Raw genomic sequence first — 13272 nt, forward strand, 5'->3', positions numbered from 1 at the left:
ACACACACACACACACACACACACACACACACACACACACACACACACCACAAAGATAGCTTATATTTATTTAATTGGTTTTTCAGTATCCATTGAGGCAATCATACAGTTTTTCCCTTTACTGTATTATGATAGCCAGTAGTCCACTACATGAATGTAAATTTTCTGACAATGAACCCTACTTGTATTTTTTGGAGGTAGATAAATTGTATTTGCTTGTGATTTTAAAAAGCATCAGCAGAGAGTTGGGGCACACTTAGGGGGCTTGAAGCTGGACAGTTGCTGGTTTGAGGCCACCCTGAGCTACATAGGCTACACAGTGAGATCTTCTCACCAAACCAAACAGCAGTGCTGATTTGAATTAGGATGGCGCCTCCACCCCATTTTAAGACAGAATCTCACCATATGGTCTAGGCTGACCTCAGATTCCCTCTACTGTTCCTCCTGCTTCAGTTGACTGAGTGCTGGGGTTACAGCTGTAAGCCATCACACCACATTTAGTTGTCTGACATTTAATTTTTTTGTACATGTATTTCATTGTGCGGGCATGTGTGTGGATGTCAGAATCTAGATAGACCCTGCAAGAATCAGTTCCTCCCTTTCCACCAAGTGGGTTCTAGGCTTGGGGGTAAGCACCTCTCAGCTGAGGCATCTCTGGCCCTAAGTAGCTGAACTATTAAAAGGTCTTTGCTTCTTTGTTCATAAAGAACCTTGTATAATTTTCTTCTTCTATTCTAGAACAGCTTTATATCAATGTTATTTTATTTCCATAAAATAAGTTCTTTTTCTGGTGTTTTAAGTGGTTTACATAAGGTAAAGATTTTTTTTGCTGTTGAAAGTTTGACAGAATGTGTCTGAAGCTCTCTGTGTCCACTGGCCTGGGGGGAAGTCTTGGTTACTCATATTTACTTACTACTAATACTTTTTCTTTTTGTGGTACTGAGGTCCAACTCATAGCTGTATTTATTGCTTGTCTGTTGGACCTGTTGGTTTATGATTGAAATATGTTAAAATCTCCTATGCTAATTTTCTACTTAGTTTTAGGTGTAAGCTTTATATATTTCTAAATGATACTGATACGCTGGTTTTAAAGTCTGTGGTTTTCTTAGAGTCTAAATTATATTGATGATGTGTTATTACATGCTTTTGAATTAGTGCTGTGATGTTAGCTATGCAGTTCCAGACTTTGTTCTGTTTTTAAGTCCTCATGACAGTTACTGGTAGCTGTTTTTTTATTTTTTTTTAAGTAAAAGTATTCCCTCATTATATTTGCCCCATTTTATTTTGTGTTTAGGTGATTTAAGCTTCTATATCCTTGATTACATTATGTTATAGAATAGTGACTATCAAATTTTCCATAGGACCTTCTAATAAACAAGAAACCAAAAAGAGTTTAGTAATGTTTAAAAATTATTTTTATATCACATAGCACCAGCATACATTTGAAAACTCTGGGTGCTTGTAAAATACATTTGTTTATATGTTCATTCTGTCTCTACTCTAACCCTGACTTGAGAGAGAAAAAGACAGTAGAGTCCATGACTTGTGGGTCACAGGTTTTCATGGAACCTTGCAAGGTTTAGAATCTCTTGTCTGTGCACTGGTGCCAGATTTGAAAAGGGGTGGAGGAAGGAGACAGAGGGAGTGGGAGAGAGAATATGACATGCTAAGGATTCAAAGGTATGACTTACATGATTTCAAGTTAGCTGTTTACCAACTCTTGGACACGCAGCCTGGATGGCTGGGAGGTTTAGAATAGTCCCATTCCCAGCATACCGCTTCCTCTTGTGTTATCTCCTTGGGGAAGCCAAAACTGTCTGCAGGGTTAGCTGATCTCATCAGAAATAAAAGAAATTAGGGAGCTGAGCTGTGTGCGTGTATGTGTGTGTGTGGTGGTGGGGAATTGATTTAGCTTTGTTTGCACATGCTCTATTAGAGAAGGGTTCATTTGCTATTGCTTTTAAAAACATTTTTGATAGTTTTTAATATGCTTAATACTCTTCCAGAAGACCCAAATTGAGTTCTCAGTCCCAGTGTCAGGTGGTTGTCTTACAACTCTGGATATAAGGGCTATGACACCTGCTCTGGTTTCCAGAAGTTCCATATACACGTGACATTTACTAATCACATAGATGCAGACACATACTCATAAATGAACTAAAACAAAACAAAACAAAACAAAACCAAACCCACGTTATCCCTTAGCTTTATTGTGGTCTAAGTGACAAAAGTTTTTATTTTGGGTGTTCACATGCGGTTTGGTCTTGCTGAGAATGACAAGGGGCTTAGAAGTCAGGAGTATGTACTGCTCTAGTTGGTTTCCAGAACCATGTCAGGCAGCTCACAATCACCTGCAGTTCCAGTGCCAGTGTATTTGACTCCATACCCCACTCCCCATATATACATACATACTTAAAATAAATCTTAAAAGAATGAGAAAGCTGCTTTGTATTGTGTTGTACTTGAGAAATTGGTACAGGGAAAGGAGTAGTTTATGGACTTCATGGATGAGGACTGTAAAAACTTGCAATTAAAGCACAGGGTTGGAACAACATTATCATGCAGCATGCGGTAGGGTAGGTTGGGGCTGTGCACTTGCTACTTGAACCAGATTTAAAGTATGTCTCTTTTTGTACTCTGTGTTCCCTACTCCTTTCTAAAAACTGCTACTGTGCCTGTGGCCTTCTCTCAGGTTTCTAGCTGACTAATGGCTGAGGAGCCTTGACCTTTTAGAATGGCAACCCCAGGATGCAATGCATTTTAGCTATTATTGGGCTGCTACACAAGAGTCAGTCTATTTCTGTTGTTTTAAAATAAAGTTGGAAGTCAAGCCTGCGCCACACACCTGTAAACCCAGCCCTCTGGAGGCTAAGGAAGGACATTCAAGAGAGAGCTACTTGAAAAGGAACTCAAAGAGACATTGGAGAGACTGGCCCTTGTGACTTGTGCTGAGTGGTAGAGTGAGTGATAAGATGAATGTCTGATACCCAGCATGCATTAGTGGAAAAAAGTGAAGCTCCAAACAGCTTGATTAGAGATAATTAAAATCACTGAGAACTGAGGAACGTAGAACCTTTTTTTAATATTATTTCACATGGGGAAGTATTCTGGGAAGGAAGGATTTACTCTCAAGTGAGTATGTTAAGAATTCCATGAAACTGTCATTAATCTGTCTGATCTAAATCGCAAGCACTGGTGCTTGAGGTTGAAGACTTAAAGGCAGAAAAGCCTCAGCTTGCACTAGTTGAGTGGTTTTAAGTTATCGAAATGAATATTATTAGGACATAGTCAAGTTATGAGATTATTTAGGAAACTGGTCTCATTCTTAGTCATTCTGTAGAGTTTAGGTTTCTGTTTCAAAGTGGAAGATCACTTTAAGAGGCAGGCAGACAGAATGCTTAAATAAAAATAACATTTTCTCCTGACATGATGGGCTCCTCCTGTTTCTAATTTCTGGTTAATCATAGTGGGATTTGTTTGGCTTTTATGAATGCAGTTAAATTTTAATGTACTGACCAGATAATCTTATTGTAGTTAAAAAAAAAATGGCACAGTGTCTATTCTGCCTATCATTTTATCACACAAGAGAACCATTAGTGGGAAATCAATTTGATTCTTGGCAAGCCTTTTCTGCTTTATTTCCTGTCCTGCCAGGTTTTCTCTCCATAAGTTATTCCTGGCATTTGAAAGTCTTTTTTCAAGTTTGAAAACTGTATACAGTAACTGGATCTTTGTGAGTAGATGTTGCTCAGGAATTGCATTCTATGGTGCTTGTTTATTTTCTATAATTTCATCCAGGATCAAGTTCCTTTGAAGTAAAATCAAGTTTGGGACTTTTTAATGATTTTCTGCTAGACATGGTGATGCATGCCCACAATCCCTTCACAGGGGAGACTGAGACCAAAGAATCAGGAATTCCAGGCCAACCTACACTACAAGTCCAAAGATAGCTTGGACTACATGGGAAAGCTCTGTCTCAAAAAAATGCAAAACAAATAAGTATGATGATTTTCTCTGCTGAGATGATTTTATGTTTCCTTCATGTAGTAAAATGTATTCATCAAAGAGTTACTGAGCAATTTTTATTTGTTGGGTGTTATGTTCTGTGAGTACATTAATTGTTAATTTGAATGAGATGTTTACGTTGCCATGCTGAATTTACAGTGTTATGAGAGAAAACTGAGAAAGGATGAAATTCTGTGGGAACACAAGACCCCTATAGATTTGGGAGACTAGTACGATTCCCTGAAGGAAGAGACATTTAAAGCAGCACAAGAAGGGGATGCCAATCTAGTAAAGGAAGGTGAGAAACAGCACCTGAGGTATCAGAAAGGGACATGTAAGCAATCTTTGACTGGTGGTCTTCAATGATCAATTGACTATTCCTACAGTGCTTTTGAAATCATTCTTTTTAGTGTAATTGAGTTTTCTTTTAAATACTTTATTTCAAACAGTTTACTCATTTTTGTGGGTAGGAATGTGGAGATCAGAGGACAGCTTTGGAGAGTTGGTTTTTGACTTCCACCAAGTGGGTCTTAGTTTGGTATTAAGGGCCTTATTAAGCCATCTCATCAGCCCATGACCTTAACCAACTAGTTAATTAATTGCTTAACTTTGAGACAGGGTCTTAGTATATATCTTTGGCTGATCTGGGACTTGCCAAGTAGACCGGGCTGGGATTAAAGGTGTGTGCTACCACATCCAGCAAGTTTTTGTTTGTTTGTTTGTTTTTTGGAAAGGATCTTTTCCTCAGCCTGGAGTTTACTGATTTTATTAGGTTGGTTGGCCAGTGGAATCCAGGGGCCCTATGTCTGCTTCCCTAGTGCTGCGTTTAAAGATATACCACTGTGCCTGGCTATAGGCATCTGAACTCAGGTCCTCATGCATGCTTGAATGGCAAGCGCTCTACTGAGTCATCACCTCAGTCCCTCAGTGGTGGCATATGCCTTTAATACCAGCACTCAGGAGACAGAGGCAGGAGGATCATTATTTGTTTGAGGCTAGCTTGGTCTACAGAATGAGTACCAGGACAGCTAAGGCTACACAGTCTCCCTCCTCTGTCTTGGAACAAAGTGTTATTATGGGTTTTAAGTAACTTTACTGTGATTTCCTTAGTGTAGTTTTTTGCTTCTTTCTCTTTAAATTTTAAAGTTTTAATTTATTTTAATTTTATCTTTTACATACATTTTTCTATTATTGAGAATGTAAATACTGTTTCTGTCCTCTCATCCATTGTGGTGAAAATGAGTTCATATGACTTTTGCGGATGACACTATGGCTACATATTAAAATTACAGCGCCCACCTCTTTGATTGAGCATCTAGTAGATACACTCATAATGAGCTTTCAAGGTAGATCATTGTAGTAGGCTAATACATTGTGAATTATCATATAGCCTGTATAAAAGAATGAAGTAGTTCTTTATGCATCTTTAAAATTATTTTTAGATGTGTATATTTTACCTGCATGTATGTGTGTTCCTGTGCTCTTGAAGATCAGAAGAGGGTGTGTAATCCCTTGGAAGGAAATTATAGGCAGTTGTGAATTACCTGATGTGGGTGCTGGGAACTGAACCTCTGTCTTCTTCAGTATTAACAAGTGCTCTTAACTACTGAGCCATCTCTCCAGGTCCAGGCATCAGGTTATTAAGACTTATCAACAGCCACATCAAATCATTTTTGGTGGTGTGTGCCTATAATCCTAACACTGCTTGGAAGTTGGAGGCTGGAGGAGCACAAGTTCAAAACCAACCAGGGCTACAGTGAGTTCAAGGTTAGCCTGAAGTACATAGTGAGATCCTGTCTTAAAAGAAAAGAGTAGAGGGCTGGAGAGATGGCTCATCAGTTAAGAGCACTGACTGCTCTTCCAGTAGTCCTGAGTTTAGCTCCCAGCAACCACATGGTGGCTCACAACCATCTGTAATGGGATCCGATGCTCTCGTCTGGTGTGTCTGAAGACAGCTAGCTACAGTGAACTCATATACATAAAGTGCAAAATAAAACAAACCTCTCGCCGGGCGGTGGTGGCACATGCCTTTAATCCCAGCACTTGGGAGGCAGAGGCAGGCAGATTTCTGAGTTCGAGGCCAGTCTGGTCTAAGTTCCAGGACAGCCGGGACTACACAGAGAAACCTTGTCTTGAAAAAAACAACAACAACAAAAAAAACCAAAGAACAAAAAACAAACCTCTCTCCTTCCCCCAGAAGGAAAGATAAAAAAGAAAGAAAGATAGAAAAGAGTAGAAAATCTGGGGATAGGGTGGTAGATGGGTGGGTAGAGGGATTAAAGTAGGGCAGGCATGCATAGTAGGTCTTTGTTTTTCACTAGAATTATTAGGTAATGTTTTGTGGTACCAGTGTTTATGTTTTAGTTTAGTAAAGTGTGTTTTTGGAATCATAATATTTTTTACATCTTTCATAGCCTAGTTCTTTTTTTTTTTTTCTTTTCAGTTTTGGTTTTTGGTTTTTTGAGACAGGGTTTCTCTGTGCAGTCCTGGCTGTCCTGGAACTCACTCTGTAGACCAGGCTGGCCTCGAACTTAGAAATCCTCCTGCCTCTGCCTCCCAAGTGCTGCCACCACTGCCTGGCACCTAGTTCTTTTGTATGTTGAAATTTTCATATTGGTTTAATTCTTCCTGTTAGCAGTAACACTTCTTTATACTTGTGGGAATTTTTGTATTGTTTCATTTGAGCCACAAAAGAATGCTATGAGTAGGGCTTTTTTTTTCAAATGAGAATGTGTAATGTTGGCAAATTATTTTGTTTTTAAATAATTTGTTTCTTATCTCTTTAAGTTACTCAATGAAAACAGTGGGTCTGTTGAAATGAGATTAGAGGAGATAATGCATTCACTCTTTTTATGAATGAGTAATTGAATGAATGACTACGTTTTAGTAAGTAGGGTCAACGAATATACTTGCTTTATGCATTTTGAGTCCCTCTGTCAAATGAATTCTCCGCCCCGCCTCCACCACCAAATCTGTGGCTGACTTGGTGGTCTACATTAAACTGTATTGGTAGTAAACTGCTAATTATTGGTTCAGTTATTAATGCCATTGATTTTTTAACTAACAACATAGTTTTATAGAATTGCTTGACCCAAATCCACTTAGCAAGATGAATATAAAATAAGCATATTATTTTATTCTTTCTCCTTTTACCCCTATTCCTTTGTATTGTCTGATTATATAAAGCCTAGCATTTAAAGGCGGAGGCAGATGGAGCTTTGATTTCAAAGTGAATCTTGTCTACATAGTGATCTCCACGCTACCACCTGAGGTCATAGAGTGAGACTCTGTCTCAAAAAATAAAAATAAAAAGTAAAAAAAAAAAAAAAATCACTGCATAATACTTTGGGGCTTATTTCTAGATGTTAAGTGTGACGGTACTATAGGTGTTTTTCAGTTCTTTATGTAATGTCAGTTGCAGAATGGCGAGGAGTAAGGAAACAAAAGAATTCCAACAAAAGAGTTACAGAGATGCAGCCACATAAAGCAAAGGTGCCAAAGGTGCTCTTGTTTTATTGCCAAGAAATAACAAAGAACAAGTTGCTGCCATTAGCTGCAAATTTTGAGATTTCAAAGGCCAAGTCCTGTTATAAATTGACCTTGGCTATCTACCGTACAGAAAAATAAATTCTCATGTATCTATTCTTTTGTGTTTGCATATCATGGTCTTCTGTTTGCTTTCATTAAGGAGCTAACCCATATTCTTCCCCCTAGGGTTGAAAATGCTTGCACCAAGCTTGTTCAGGCAGCCCAGATGCTTCAGTCAGACCCATACTCAGTTCCTGCACGGGATTACCTCATTGACGGCTCTAGGGGAATCCTGTCTGGCACGTCTGACCTACTGCTTACCTTTGATGAGGCTGAGGTAGGCAATCTGAGGTCCCCAAATTCCTCCCATAGACAAAAGTCTAGTTTTAGATTTATTTATGTGTGGTGTGTGTGTGTGCGCGTTGTGAGCCACCTGACATGGGTGCCAAGAACCAAACTGGGGTCCTCTGGAAGTACATCATGAGTTCTTGACCTCTGAGTCATCTCTCCAGCCCCTAAAGTGTAATTTTAAAGGTTATAATAGGAGCTAGACATGGTGGCACACACCTTTAATCCCAGCACTCAGGAGGTGGAGGAAGGAGAGTCTCAATGACTTTGAGGCCAGCCTGATCTACAAAGTGAGTTCCAGGACAGCCAGGGCTACACAGAGAAACCCTATATCCAAAAACCAAAATAAGAAAGAAAGAAAAAAAGAAAGGAAGGAAGAAAGAAAGTAACTAAACAAAAAAGTAAACAAATAAAAAATTCTCAAAAAAAAAAAAAAGGTTGTGCAATGCAATACTGGATGGTTGTTTTAGAATGCTAATATATTAAAAAGCTTCATATCTCTAGTGCCATTTTCTATGTATTATTCACTACTTTGATTGAGTCCTTAAATATATTTTTCAGGTTCGTAAAATTATTAGAGTTTGCAAAGGAATTTTGGAATATCTTACAGTGGCAGAGGTAGTGGAGACTATGGAAGACTTGGTCACTTACACAAAGAATCTTGGGCCAGGTGAGCGAAACCCAAATTTTATATTAGAAGTCATATGAATTGTCCGTGTTGGTTGATGAGGAAAGGATACTCTTTCCTTATTTGCAGAAAACGGGATGGTGTTGGCGATGGCTTCTGCTGACGATATGTTTCTGTCTCTGAAGTCTGTTATCTACTTTCTACAAATCCCAGCTCTGTCAAAAACACTAAACCAGATTTGTGAATGTTGATGAGGGAAATGAAGGAAATACTTTTCTACTGCTGTAATGCCGAAGGCCACCCTCAATCCTGACCTCCCATTCCACAGTACACAGCATTCCTTCACTGTCTGCCAGCTGGCCGCTAGCTCTTCATGATTTCTTAGCTTGCTAATTAGCTGCCTACTATTATGGACTTATGCCATAGCCCAAGGCTGCAGAGATACGATCAGGCCTCAAAGGAGAGAGGAGTGGTTGTAGTTAATCATTTTGAAATGATTATTTAGGTATCTGAGTATTGAGTATTCAAAATACACAGATGCCAGCATTTGATCTTATAGATATAACATGTCCTCAAGAGTCCATAAAGTATGAATAAGGTTAATGAAAAGGCTTAATAGGTGTTTAGCTTGATGTTTATTGCCCTGTGGATTATATTTTAATTGAAATGTTGATGTTTATTTAACAATGTCTTTCCGAGGGTCCAGTGTAGTTGTTCCTTGAACTTACCCATTTTCTGAGTTGAAGGTCACCTGGAAATGGCCTTTTCTCATGGCTGTGGAGATGTGCTGGGGAATGGCCGAGGGATGGCCAGAGGATGTATAAAGGTGTGCTGGGATATGTTTGGGAGTGTTGGAGATTAACCCAGGCTTAGTGCGTGGTAGGCAAGTGGTATACATACGCCTAGCTAAGACCTGTATTCTCCTAACACTGGAAAAAAGGTCTATGTTTTCTTCATGTACCTTTATGCAAAGTCTAATAAGACTAAAGATACTCTGGGTGAAGCAGAAGCAGCCCACCTTTCTGCCTCTCCTTGGTCTTGATGGTCTATAAAACTACTTACGAAATCCTAGAGGTAATTTGAAAATCAAAGCTTAAAATAAAAATCATATAGCTAGCCAATGAGATGATAACAGCACTTGAATCCAAGTCTGCTGACCTGAGTTCGATCCCAGGAGCCACACGGAAGGAGAGAACTGACCCTTAAGTTGTCCACTGACCTCTACATGTACACTGTGGCACACATCTATGTCCTCACATTACACATAATCTGTCAATAAATGAATGCAATTCAAAAGTTACATAGCACTTTTGAATAATAACCAAAGTAAACAAAGTGCTAACAGATTGATTCCAAAACAGCAGATGCCTAAAAAGCTGTACTTTTTCTAATATTTCTGTTTTGATTCTAATTTTAATATTATTTTGGATCAACTTGAAAATTCAAAAACATATTACCAAGGTAAAGGCTCACTAGGTAGAGAGAGATTCTTTCTGCTAAGTCTGCCTGAGTTCCATTCCCAGAACCAACATGGTAGAAGGAGAGAAGCAACTCCTGCAAGCTATCCTCTAACCCTTATCCATAGCTGTACCTTGTCACATGTCTGTTCTCCCAGTCTACAAAAGAAATGAATGTCAAACAGACAAACAAACAAACAAAACCAAAAAAACCCCAGCCCAACCCACTGTTGTTCTTAGAATGCTTTCCCTGAGATTCTGCATAACACAGCACAATAGTCAGATATGCTTTATGAAGTCTGTATGTATGCAATATGAAAATGATTATATTTAGGACTTTCCTTTAATAAATTACTGTCACTGAAAACTATAACATTGCACAAATGCTAGTTTGTTAACAATGTTTGTCTTTAGATAGACAGTAGGTTAGGATATTTGCAGTAATTCACAATGGATTTAGGCTGAGAAGTCCAGACTTGGGTTTGTTCACACTCATCCTGCATAATTGCTTCTTTGTTACCCAGGAATGACTAAGATGGCCAAAATGATTGATGAAAGACAGCAGGAGTTGACTCACCAGGAACACCGAGTGATGCTGGTAAACTCAATGAACACTGTCAAAGAGCTGCTTCCTGTTCTCATTTCAGGTACTTCCTGCTTTATTTATAGGGCAGGGGAAGTTAGGAGTTCTGGCTTAGAAGGCCGTTCTCCTTTGCTGCTCTGGTGCATGAGGTTTGGTTGAGTGTTAAATGTTACCCTATAGACACCATCTTGAATGTTCTTTCTCTCTTTCTGCTTTAACGGACAAAAGGAATTTGTGCTTACTGAGTGTCAGTATATCAGTACCTCATTGTTTATGCATTTATCTTAGTCAGGTTGTGTTTTATTTAGTTTAAGTCTCAGAAGATGACTCTATTTAAATTTCTATGAAGTGTGTTATTGGCATGCCCCAGTACCTTCAGATCCAGGCCCCAGTACCCTCTTCTGGTCTCTAGGGGCATCTGTACATACTTGTCACACAATCACACATACATACACATAAATACAAAAAATTTTTTTTAATTAAATTTTTTCTTTTCTTTTTTCTTTTTTTTGTGAGGGGCAGGAAGGATTGTTTTTTGATGCATGGTCTCTTTTATGTAGCTCTAGATGTTCTGGAACTTACTTTGTAGACCAGGATGGCATCGAACTCACAGAAATCTGTCTCCTGAATGTTGAGATTAAAGGTGTGTGCCACAGTTCCCTGCTTTAAAAAACAAAAAAAACAAAAAAAACAATCAATCCTAAAAACAAGAAAGAAAGAGAGAGAGAAAGAAAGAGAGAAAGGGAGGAAGGGAAGAAGAAAGAGAAGTCACTGGTGTCCACTGAGAATTTCTGGAAGACATACCGATGTCTTTGGGGCCTACCATAGTGTTGGGGAAGCAGGCTACTCACACTTTTATCGGTGTTTTGTATCTGTCCTGTTAGGTTTGCCGTGGCTAGAGGCCATGCTGTACTCATGATGCTGCTGATAAGAAGGATGTTAAGCACTTTGTGATTGTAGATCATCTGTATGTGTTAAACTAGTTCCCTAATGACCTGTGGTGCTCCCTTTGTATTTTCAATTTGCTTTACAATGAAAGTTGCTGATACTGGAACTTTATTATCATATTTGCTGGGATTGTTTTATATATTCTTCTTAAGACATTAGAAGACCAAAATTTATGTTGAAAGTATAGAACATCATATGTGAATAGTATTAAGCAACAAGATTAAATGATCCATACTGCCTTGGGACCTACCCAGATGGTCAAAGAAGAGAAATGACCCCCACCTCCTGCCTCTGACCTCCACATCAATTTTTAAAAGATCAAATTATGATCATTTTTTTTATTTTTGTAGCTATGAAGATTTTTGTTACAACCAAAAACTCAAAAAACCAAGGAATAGAAGAAGCTTTGAAAAATCGAAATTTTACTGTAGAAAAGATGAGTGCTGAAATTAACGAGATCATTCGTGTATTACAACTCACATCCTGGGATGAAGATGCCTGGGCCAGCAAGGTAAGTCTTACTAGAGGAGAAATCATGAAAAATATCAAATTCTGATCTCTTGGGAGATTTTGATTATTATCTGTCTTGAGTATTATTTTGTAAAAATACATAGATATTATGGGCATAATTTCTTGCTCACTTCTTTGATCAATTGCCTGTCACCATTACACATTTCCTCTGTTTCAGGGTGGACCGAATGGGTGTATAGGATGAGTACTGGTAGAGGGCTTGGGTGTGTAGCCTGCCTTCAGGCTTAATTCTCATTGGTTGGGCTGGTAGAGGACTTGGTATTATACTTCCCTGGGTGGGCTCCTTGCTTTTTACGTGGGTGATTGTTGCCAGGTAACTTAAGAAAGACAGCAAACATGCCTATAATTATGTACTTTATGCAAGGCTTACCCTAAGCCAACCTTTGATTAAGAGGAGTGAACAGAAGAAACTCTAGAATTTTTAGATATGTTACTTGATTTCTGTTTTTTTCTAAGGAAACTATAATTAAAATATTGGTCTTCTTATTCGTCAGTTAGTTTACCACCCTTTGCCTTCTCTAGAACCTCACATTGCAAAGGGAGTCAGTTAATGAGGATTCCTTTTAGAGTCTATTGGTAGTGGTTTGGAGTTGTTGCCGCTCTGGTCTACTTATTCCTATGCAACGGCAAAGCTTCCAGGTCTGGGGAAGCCAAGACATTTTGGTTTATACTTGCCTTAGAGAAGTGCAGGATATAGGCAGTCATGGGAAATGCCCTGACTCCAGGGTCTAGCTTTCCCATGTATGACCAAAATGCTATCATCAAGGTCACCCAGCTGGTTGTTAAACAATGACTTTACAATTGACTTCGTTGGGTGCTCATTAGGGCTGCTTTTCCTTTACTTCAGGACCTCAGAGAAGGTAAGGTCAAATATGGGGCCTAATATCACCAGTCCCCCTGCTGTTCAGAAAGCTAATTTAACTGGATATAATTAGTCTACTTTTAAGTATAGTATAGATTCATTTACAGAGGTATTTCCTCATTGGTAGTATGTTATCCAATGGGTTGTAAAATTATATTTGAAGTTTTTATGATAAAATCATCTTAAGTTCTTGATATTTGATTTTGCTTTTGGGTGATAACTTTACTTCCCAATGACTTCTTTGTGCATCTTCTTTTTGTTGTTGTTCTCTTGTTTGTTTTATTCTTTTTCTCGAGCTTAGAAGGTAAGCTTTCTCTTGCCCTTTAGTTCCTTTTTTTGCTTAAAAAGAGAAAAAGCATGTCTGTGAGGCTTTCTCGTGCCG

At 38.6% G+C, this 13272-nt stretch overlaps 1 protein-coding gene across 2 annotated transcripts in view; it reads left to right on the forward strand.

Annotated features, from left to right (window-relative positions):
* Vcl (vinculin) overlaps positions 1-13272 on the forward strand; it is a 97487-nt gene that overhangs the window by 39944 nt on the left and 44271 nt on the right. For both annotated transcript variants that reach the window (XM_028758557.1, XM_028758558.1), the window contains exons 3-6: positions 7720-7870; positions 8443-8551; positions 10491-10613; positions 11848-12008. In XM_028758557.1, coding sequence (XP_028614390.1) covers positions 7720-7870; positions 8443-8551; positions 10491-10613; positions 11848-12008 — 544 coding nt within the window. The remainder of the gene's footprint in view (positions 1-7719; positions 7871-8442; positions 8552-10490; positions 10614-11847; positions 12009-13272) is intronic.

The sequence above is a fragment of the Grammomys surdaster genome, unplaced genomic scaffold (genome assembly GCF_004785775.1).
Source record: "Grammomys surdaster isolate TR1022 unplaced genomic scaffold, NIH_TR_1.0 126198, whole genome shotgun sequence".
Lineage (NCBI taxonomy): Eukaryota > Metazoa > Chordata > Mammalia > Rodentia > Muridae > Grammomys > Grammomys surdaster.